The sequence below is a fragment of the Gavialis gangeticus genome, unplaced genomic scaffold (genome assembly GCF_001723915.1).
Source record: "Gavialis gangeticus isolate Ggan-Ray unplaced genomic scaffold, GavGan_comp1, whole genome shotgun sequence".
NCBI lineage: Eukaryota > Metazoa > Chordata > Crocodylia > Gavialidae > Gavialis > Gavialis gangeticus.
In genome coordinates, this window is record NW_017728996.1 from 796,362 (window position 1) to 806,596 (window position 10,235).

Consider the following 10,235-nt stretch of genomic DNA (forward strand, 5'->3'; position numbering starts at 1 on the left):
CCTCAGGAATGCAGCCAGCTCCAGTTCCCTAAAGAGACAGGCTGAGGGTGTGGTCCCCTGTGTGCTGGGCCCATCCTAATTGAATGGTCACAGCACAGAGATTTAAATCACAGTGTCACAGGGCAGAGATTTTTGGGGAGAAACCAAGGTGGCTTTCTGCCACAGTGTGCACGTGCCCGGCAGCATCCGGGGCCATGTAGGCTGCAGCTGCCTGGACTGCAGCTGGCCACACAGCTCCTGTCCTTGCCGTGTCTTCATGCCAGCAGGCGGCAATAACAGCAGAAGCAGGACAAATGGGGTTGCAGGAGACTTTTGCATTGGCACTGCATTGGTATTAGAATCCTTTGGTGTGGAGAGACTGGCAACAGGATCCAGCCTAGTCCCTTCCTGGGTTCTTACCCCTGCAGTGATGAGACGGCCCTAAGGCTAAAAGCCATACAGCTATAACCGCCCAGAGCCCTGTCTATCAAAAGAGCTCCTGACCAGGGGGGTTGTAACTCTCCCCTCCTGAAGGTCAGTAACTTGATCGCCTCCGAGATTGTCCGGAATGAAGACGTCAATGTGAGGGTGAGCGCCATCGAGAAGTGGGTGGCAGTGGCCGACATCTGCCGGTGCCTGCACAACTACAATGCCGTCCTCGAGATCACCTCTTCCCTCAACCGCAGTGCCATCTTCCGGCTCAAGAAGACGTGGCTCAAAGTGTCCAAGCAGGTACTGGGCTGAGATGTGGCCTGTCTGGAAGCAGTGGAGAAGCGTACGTGTGGGCTGGGAACAGGTGTGGACCTGGAGGGGTGCAGGGGGATGGGGGAGCCCCCCTTACAGTCAGTCACACCATAGGAGCAGCAGGTGGGGACTTAAAAACTAAGTTTCCCAGTAAGAAGAATCTCCCTTCTTTTCCCCTCCAGTCTCCCAGCCACTACTGCTGCTTTCTCCCACTGCTTTGGGGGCAGGATACTCCAGACCCACTCTGGACTGCTCTGGCCAGGGAGCTGGGCTCAGCCAGGGACAGCAGCAGTGGCAGGTCCCTCCTTTCTGCCCAGTCCCCTGTGCCCCGGGACAGCCCAGGAGCAGGTGCAGGGAAGGGACCCCATCTGCTGCAGCTGTCTCCAGCCCAGCTACCGTGGGGCAGGAGTGGCTCTGGAGAGCCCCCCATCAGCTGCAGCGGGGGGCAAGAGAGGGGAAGAAATGGGAGGAGCAGCATGTTCCTACAGTAAAAGAAATCCCTGGGGGCTGCGCACAGCACTTGGGGGCAGAGGTTGTCGTGGTGGAAGAGTAGTGCAATACAAAGAGCAGCCGCAGGGCGAGGCACCAGGGTGCGGTGGATATGGTGCCAAACATCCCCGAGGGAACAGCCAAAGCAGAAGTGAAACCACTGAGCTCGTCCGGCTGTGATATGTTCCTCCAGGCACCAGAGCAAACCAACCTAGCAATACAGGTGTCGCTCTCAGGGCAGGCATTGATGCCTCTTGAGATCCTTGTCCAAAAGGACTGGGGCACTCCGGCACGGTTGGCTGGGATGATCTAGTTGGGGCTGGTCCTGCTTGCAGCAGGGGGTTGGACTAGATGTGACCTCCTGAGCTCCCTTCTAGCCCTTGTTGTCTCTGATTCTAGGAGGCTCATTAATATGTGGTATCTGCATGCATCTCGTTCCAGGCTTGTGGGCACAGACAGCTGCAGTGTCTGCAACAGAAATGCAGGTCGGCCTGTCTAAAATGGCCCCTCTGCAACGGCTTCAGCATCCCTGTGTGTCGTTGAAGCTGGTGTTCTCCAGGCCAGGGCATGCAGGGGGCTCACAGGAGAGCTGCTCTTTCCTGTTTCTGAGCAGTGAGAAATCAAAGGTTTAGGCAGGGTCATCCCAGGCAGGCAATCATTTCTACCACACTCAGCTGCAGACAGTCAGGGTGGGGTCTGCAGGCTGGATTTAGTCCCTTGGGTTGTTGGCTTTAATATTATTGGCTTCGGATACCGCACGCACAGCTCATGTTTACAGCCTGCTGGGACCCAGGACTTGCTCATTCAGTGCGATCGGCTCCTCCTCTGCAGCTGCTGATCTCCCAGGCGGGTCCGCGCTCTTCTCCAGGATGCCCAGGTGCCCTCTGTGGGCGCTTGTACACGTCACGTGTGTGGCTGTAAATAGACCCCGCATTTCTCTTGGGAGAAAGCCTTTTGTCCAGACCTCCTATGAGTCCGCTGCCCCATTTTAAGTACCTGTGAAGCAGGCAAGATGCAATGTGCCCTGTTTGTGCTTCTGGAAGGGGTTCAGGGTCCAGCCGGTGGGGCTATGCTCTCTGCTAGCAGAGAAACAGCCTCCGCTTAGCACAGCTGGGTATGAGCACCAAAGGGGCAGCACAGAGTAGTACTGGGGGTCGTGAGCCTCTCCCCAACAAATGCCAAAGGCCCTAGCAGACGTGTCTGCTTTTGCAGTGGGAGCAGATGCCTCTCCCTTAACCGGGTCCACCCACCCCTCAGGGTAAGAGGATCTCCTGCTTGTTTCCTCCAATACTGCTCCACACTGCCCTGTAGGGACAGAGGCAACCCGTGGACCTGGCCCCAGCACCTGCCGTGGTGTTAAACGGTGCTCTGTACAGCCCTATAACGGTGTGGGCATGTGCCCATGCCCCAGTCTCTGGACTAACTAGCAGGTGACGCTCCCCTTGCACAGGTGCAAGGGCCGGGTTTGCAAGACTATAAGCAAAGCCCGCTTTCCCCTGAAGCCGGGGGATGGCTTCCTGGTCTAGTCCCTGGTGCTGCTTTGTGTAACAGGCGATGTACCCGCAGGGGTGCAGCATGGTGGGGGTTGGAATTTCCCAGTCATTGGAAATCTTAAAAAAAAAATCCTCATTCCAGGTCATTAATTGCCAACATTAATTGATGAAGGAAATATATATTTTTTAAATTTCTTTGAGCTTGATGGGAGCATTTGCTTTCACTCAAACTGCAATGTTTGGTTTTTATTTATACTTTAAACTTAAAAGTACAGGCTTGTTGACAGAAAACAGTCCTTTCAACCCCCCCCACTGTGACCATCTCACTGCTGGAACCGGCCATTCCCGCTTCCTTTCAGATGACCTTTTCTATAGACTTATTTACTTCTATATACTCCCTCTCAAAACCCGAGACCTGGCAAACCGGGCCCAGGTTCGTTGAATGCAGCCGTGGCGCTGAGTCTGCGCTTCTCCCTGGAGTTATGATGTCCGGGAGACATCGCCCACCCCTGCCCTGACTCTGTCTGGGCAAAAGCAGGATACTCCAAGCCTTGAGGCCAGCGTGGGCTGCTGTCACTGCAGGGCAGGGCTGGTTTCATCTGTCCGCCCAGCAGCCCTTGCAGTGGTCCAGCGAGGCTCTGTGTGTGCCTGGGGGGGATGGGGCTTTCCCCAGCGCCACCCCCTCAACGGCTGTGCTCTGGGTCTTGCAGACGAAGGCGCTCATCGACAAGCTGCAGAAGCTGGTGTCGTCTGAGGGCAGGTTCAAGAACCTGAGGGAAGCTCTGAAGAAGTAAGTGGCCGGCAGCCGGCATCCCGGGGCACCTGCGACAGAGGCTGGGGCCTCACGCTTATCCCTTAGCATGCTCCTGGGTCTGGGGAGCAGCCAACAGTAGGACCATCACTACATGCCTTAATGAAGGAGGGGGAATAATGCCAGGGACGGGATGTTTTATCTGCATAAAGTCACCGGATCTGAAGCTGGAAGGACCGGTTTAGAGTGCGGGGCTCCAGGATCGATCCCACCTGTGCGGTGCCTAGAGGGGTTGTTGCGTCCCCGGGACCTCACTGCTCCTCCGTGCCGCACGGGGAGCTGGGCAGAGTTGCTTACCTGTGGCGGCCCCTGCATCCTTCCTGGTCCTGGCTTTCTAGGATGCAGTGTCCCCCTCCCTTCGAAGCCGTCCTGGCTCCCAGCTGCTTTTGCCTGTAGGAAAACCCGTCTGGCTGAAAGGGCCCGAGCGGCCCCAATCCGGCTGATGGGCACTGACCAATCCCGCACTGCCCCCATAATCGTGTGCGAGGCCTGGATCAGACCCCGGCTGTCTCGGTCCATGTGGTCTGCTCTGCTGCAACCTCAGCTTACAGTTGGTGACCTCGGGGGGGTTTAGTGACACCCCTCTCCTCCAACGCCCATCGGCTGGAGACTGAGCCTGGCTTCTCCCGTCACCCTGCAGCTCTGCGTGAGCTCTGGCCCAGCCCGAGCGCCCGGGCTCCTGGGCTTCCCCTGCTCTTGTCCCTGGTGCCTGCTGCAGCCCCCTTCTCACCCTGCAGCAGCCAGGATGCCGACAGGGGCTGGGGTTTGCCCATGCCCCCAGCTCCCATCCCTGCCTTGTTCACTTGCAGCAGTGCTTGCAGAGCAGGGTGCATCCCACCCCAGACCCCAGCTGGGATTTGCCTCGCAGCTGAGTCAGACCTGGGCCTGATCCGGCACCGTGGTGAGGGAGGGCAGCTCAGCCTTGCTTCGGTAACTGAGCCCAAACTTTTCCCACCTTTGAAGGGAGAGGAGAGGAGAAGTAGCCCTCGCTGTACCACCTCTCGGTGCATTGCAGAGCACCCGGGGGCGCAGCAAAGCCTTCCCCAGCGGCCACAGACCAGGTGGTCCGCCGCAGTGCCCCACAGGGTCAGGGGTCCCTGAACAAGGAGTAACGGGGTTCCCTCCTCTCTGCTCTGTTCCTAAGCTGCGACCCACCCTGTGTCCCCTACCTGGGCATGTACCTGACGGACCTGGCCTTCATCGAGGAGGGGACCCCGAATTACACCGAGGACGGCTTGGTGAACTTCTCCAAGATGCGGATGGTGAGTCAGACGGGGGTGGGTCCACTAGCTCCAGATGAGGTCAGGAATCTCCTGTTTGCAAATACCTGGCCTTTATCGCTGCTGGCCCAGAGGCTTGACAGGCCACACTGCGTAAGGGGGGAGGCTGCTATCATCCAGACCCTGTTGCCCGCACACATGCATGCCCACAGCGTGCTTCCCGAGGAGGGGCTGGCTGTCTGTTCATGAAACAGAGAGCGCTTTGCAGTGGAAGCCAAATAACATTTTGCTTCTGAGTTTGCCGGTATCCTGCCCCGGGGGTCCAGGGTGTGGAAGGGACCCGCTGTTTCAGGACAGCGACACATGCTGGGTTGTCTCTCTGGACAGATCTCCCACATCATCCGAGAGATCCGCCAGTTCCAGCAGACCTCCTACAAGATCGAGCATCAGCCTAAGGTATGTCCCCCCTCTTCAGAGCCCCCTGCCCCCCCGTCTGCTGCCCTGACTCACCCAGGAGCCTTTGCGGCCGTGCAACCTGGTACACCTGGCAGCTGCTCTGGAAAAGGTGTGATGGCTCAGGAAGGATAGTGCCATCAGGGAGGACAGCAGGATGGGCTGGGCTGGGCTGGGCAAACAGAGACTTGCTGGTGCACCCTGCAAGCAGGCATGCGCCATCCAGCAAAGCAGGGCAGAGAGCACGGGCAGTCAGGGATGCCCCCAAATACCTGCCCCGGCCCTGGCTAAGCTGCATGGCTGCCGTCCCGCCAAAGCAAACGCAATTCTTTCCCACCTCGTGTCTTCTGCCACTTGAAATGACTGGTGCAAGGACCCCGCGTCAGGAGTCCTGCCGGACAGAGCAAACCGTTGTCTGTGCTGGACGCAAGGGCTGGGGAGTGATAACCAAGGGATGCGTGGACCTGGGGAGCTCGTCAGCTCTGGGCTTCCAGCTTGTGCGTGCGATGGAGTTGCCTCCCAGCTGGTCTGGAGAGATTGGGGCTCTGCACCCATTTCTCTCTTTCCGGGATATTGATGGCTCGGCTGCTTTTTTCACTTTTCCTTCAGCAGCTTCCACCAGGGTGGACCCAGAAGGGGTGCAGTGGCGCGGCTGCACCCCATTTCCAACCAGTCTGTGCTGCTGGAGCCTCTTGGGACTTTAAAAAGTCCCCAAAGTGGAAAAGGCTCCCCCATTTCCCTCCATGCTTGGAGGTGCATCCCCTCCCTTGCCCTCCTCCTCCAGTGGAGTTTGTTTTCCTACCGTCCAGGGGCGTCCCAGGGGTGGGGGAGCCTTCAGAGCGGCTCCCGCCCTGCTCCATCTGGGCTCACCTAGGCCCATGACAGCAGTGGTGGTTTCCTACATCTGCTCCTGGGGGCAGTGGGCAGCGTGAGGGAACCCACCCTCTCCCCGTTGCTGCTGCCGCTGTTCCCTGCCCAGCCCAGCTGGAGAGGGAGGAGCGGCTCCGGAGTCCCCTTCCCTCAGAAGAGCGGGGAAAGCAGCAGTGACTGGAGGGGGGGGGATGCACCCCTCAGCATGGAGGCAAAGGCAAAGAAAAGACCCCAGAAGTCCAACAGGTCGGTCTGCCCGCACCGGTGCATTGGTGGGAAGAGCCTGGGAATAGGGGTGGAGCCCCCATCCAGCACAGGTGGCTGCTCCTGCACCCCACTTTGCCAAATCCTGAGTCCACCCCGGGCTTCCACCCTCCACAGCCCTGTGCCGGGAGCCAGGACGGAAAGCTGCGCGATGGCCATGCTGGTGCTGACCTCTGGTCCTTAAAGCGGCCTCTCTGGGGTTTCCTGTCGGATGCTTTGCTGCATCCTACGTGCTAGGAGAGCTGCTGTGCCTCTGGGCTGCTGCTCTGGCCCATTCCCCTGCGGAGCTGGAGCTCTTGTCCTCAGCCCTGCGCTTGCTCTTGGTGCAGCCTGCAGCTTGCAGCAGATTATGCAATAGGATTAGCCTGGAGAATCATAGAAAATGAGGGGTGAAGCAACCTTAGGAGGTCACATCTAATCCAACCCCCTGCTCCAAGCAGCACCAGCTCCATCTATATTGTCTCAGACAAGACTTTGTCTACCTGGGTCCTAAACACCTTCAAGGATGGAGACTCCAGCACCTCTCTGGGTAACCTGTTCCAGTGTTTCACTCCTAGTGAGAGAGAGTTTTTCCTAATATCCAACCTAAGCCTCCCTGACTGCGACTTGAGCCCATTGCTCCTTGTCCTGTATCTGCCCCCACTGAGACCAGCCCAGCTCCATCCTCTGTGCAGCCCCCCGGCAGGGAGGTGAAGGCTGCTATTCAGTCCCCTTCGGTCTTCTCTTCTGCAGACTAAATCAGCCCACTTCCCTTGGCCTCTCCTCACCAGTCCTGTCCCCCAGCCCCACAACCATCTTTGTTGCCAATCCTCTTTGCCAGCATGTCCACATCCTTTCTGTAGTGGGGGCACACAGCTGGACACAGGACTCCAGATGTGACCGCCCCAATGCTGAATAGAGGGGAGGAATCACTGCCCTCCGTTTGCTGGCAATGCTCCTACCGATGCACCCAGGATGCCGGTCGCCTTCTTGGCAACACGGGTGCACTGCTGGCTCCTGTTCAGCTTCTTGTCCCCTGTCCCCCCAGGTCCTGCTCTGAAAAGCAGCCCCCACCTCACTTTACCCACACTCGGCACCTTGCACAGAGGCTGCAGCGGCCAGCGACCGTGGGGAGCGGGCAGGATGCGGCCTCTTGGGCCCAGTGCTGCGTAGACCCATTTTGGGCCAGGCTCTGACGCGGGGGCTCGGGCTGGGACGGGCAGGCAGCGCGAGCTGACAGCCCCTTTTGCCCCTTGATGGCAGGACACTGCCCAGCCCCGTGCTGCCAGCTCTGGAGCCACGGCAGCTCCTGGGGGGCTGAAGTGCAAAACCACGTCTCCCTCTCTTGTACGCACACAGGCCATGCACACACGTGTCTCCCTCTTCTCACTCACACACACCACACATGCACTCCTATGCACATGCCACATATATGCATCTCTCTTCTCACTCATATGTGCACACTACACACACACACAACACATACTCATGTTCCCTCTTCTCATTCATACACGCATACACATGCATGTCTCCTTCACTCATACGCACACCAGGCACACACGTCTCCCTTGTCTCGCTCATGCACACGCATGTCTCCATCTCCCTCATGCACACGTGCCGTGCACACACACGTCTCCCTCTCCTCACTCAGATGCACACACACCACATACATATGTCTCTCTCTCCTCACTTGTACACATGCCACACACATGCCATGCATACGCATGTTTCTCTCTCTTCACTCATGCACACATGCATGTTTCCCTCTGTCACTTGTACAAACGCCACACATGCAAACCAGCTCCTTATTTCCCCCGCTACACCCCAAGCAGCTTCCCAGGCCTCCTCTTCCCCAGCTGAAGTGCTGCCTGGCAAAAGCCAGCTCCACGTGGCTTGCACGAGCCCCACGGTCCATCCCTGCCTCCGCCTGCTCCCCTGCAGTGGCCTGGACCTCGCTGCTAATGCTGCTAAAAAGTCCTCCTGGGCCCTTCAGCTAAAGCCCTTGCCGTGCCCGACTGGACTCCCGCATGGGCGAACGCACCCTTGGGTTTGCCGACATCTCGGGGTGCCGGGGTGTGCGCTCCCGGCAGAGGACAGGCCTGGAGGAAGGGCAGAGCCGCCAACGGCTGCCAACACGCTGGTGATGGGGCAGCCTCCGCGTGCCGACCCCGGGGGTCGGTGTGACTCCGCCGGTCCCGTGTCTTTCCCCAGGTGACGCAGTACTTGCTGGACCAGTCGTTCGTGATGGACGAGGAGAGCCTCTACGAAGCCTCCCTACGGATAGAGCCCAAGCTGCCGACCTGAAGGCGAGGGGCGGGCGGCAGCCCCGTGTACACACGCTATATCATATTGTATATACCTACTCGTTTCTGTTGGACGCCCTAGATTGACTTCGTAGTATGTGCTTCTCGGAGGAAACCTCTCCGCCTTGTTATTAGACCCCCGTAGACCCTGGCATAGGCCTCCCTGCATTGTTTTAAGGATTCATGCATAAACATTGTTGGATACAGTCCCGGTTTATTTTAATCGATGTTATTTTTGTCATTTGTTCTTCTGGGGCGGGGGGGCGGGGAGGGAGCTGGGGGGGAGCAGGAGGGAAGGGGAGAGCAGGCACCCCCAAGCGACGTGTACAGCTCTGTTCACCTTCCTCTGTCGCCCCGAGCACGGCCGTGGTGTTAGACACACGATCCAGGCACGGGTTCAGCATGCCTCACGCCCCTCTCGCCCCCAAGCCATGTGCTCCGGGGAGCCAGGCCGGCGCGTGGCTCCCAGCGCCGTCGGTCCTCAAGACCCTGTCCCGGGGGCAGCAGGGTGGTCGAGGGAACGGGACCGCGGGGAAAACCCGCTGACATGTGCAGCACGCGGTCCACCACGCAGAGCTCATGCAGTCGGGGAGCGAAAATGCATCCTTTTCCTTCTTTAGCCGCATCTCACTCACGACAAGCTCCTGTTGATATGCTCTCCATCTGTATCCCTGGTGACTATTAGTAATACGATGTAGAATTAGAACAAAATGACCGAGTGTTTTTATTACATATACTGTAATCCTGTAATCCTTCTAGCAGGAATATAGTAATGTAGTGCTTATTCTGTGAATATTTACCATGTATTTTTTACATTGTACAGTATATAAACACAGTTTAGCTTGGAAGTGGCAGGCATGCTCCACGAGAACAAACGAGACTTTTGCTGTAAGCAATACCGAGTGGTATGAGAATTCTATTTCAAGCCCTACAATATTTCAACTTACAGCTTGTTTGGAAAAATATTTCCATTTTTGTAAAAATATATGTTTCCTGATTACCTCTTGCTAATAAATCTATTCTATCTCAGGGTGAACGAGGACTTGAGAGGTTTCTTATCAACCTCCGTGCTTACACATGTCTGTTCTGGTGAAGGGTCATTTTGCTAGCGCCTACCAGGCACCTCATTTAGGGGGCAGATGCGAACGTAAACGCCGGGTCTGTCCAGACCACGGGCTCGTTCCTGCAAGGTGCTGAGGCCCGTCAGGGCTCGTTAGCTTCAGGAGTTCAAGGTAAGGATGTTTCCACTAAAACGATGATCGGACTTCCGTTGGCACAGAGAGTGCGAGGTGACCCAGTTGTGTGTGTGTTAGTACAAGAGCCCTGAGCAGAGAGCGATGAGCTCCCTGGGAGTGTGAGTGTGAGTGTGAGTGCGGTGGGGGTTGTGTCTGTGGCACTTCCTTGGAGATGGGTGATGAGATGTGTTTCTTGCCCTGCTCTGCAGTCCAGTGTCCAGCAGGCTCTTTTGGAGATGCCGTTCTTCCAAGAAGTGGCTCTTAGAGACAGATTTCTATCCATGCTTTTGAGCTGAGAGATTTTCTTCTCAGGCTGAGAATCATAGAAAATGAGGGTGGGAGGGTGCTCCGGAGGGCACATCTAGTCCAACCCCTGCTCCAAGCAGGACCAGCCC

General features: G+C 57.4%; 1 protein-coding gene across 1 annotated transcript in view; it reads left to right on the forward strand.

Moving 5' to 3' along the window:
* The window catches only part of RASGRF1 (Ras protein specific guanine nucleotide releasing factor 1), a 46,068-nt gene extending 36,427 nt beyond the window's left edge, over positions 1 to 9,641 (forward strand). Inside the window, exons 21-25 of the mRNA XM_019503798.1 lie at positions 514 to 711; positions 3,416 to 3,495; positions 4,661 to 4,778; positions 5,124 to 5,192; positions 8,514 to 9,641. Of these exons, the coding sequence (XP_019359343.1) occupies positions 514 to 711; positions 3,416 to 3,495; positions 4,661 to 4,778; positions 5,124 to 5,192; positions 8,514 to 8,606 (558 nt within the window). The 3' untranslated portion in view covers positions 8,607 to 9,641. The remainder of the gene's footprint in view (positions 1 to 513; positions 712 to 3,415; positions 3,496 to 4,660; positions 4,779 to 5,123; positions 5,193 to 8,513) is intronic.
* The last annotated feature ends 594 nt before the right edge of the window (positions 9,642 to 10,235 follow it).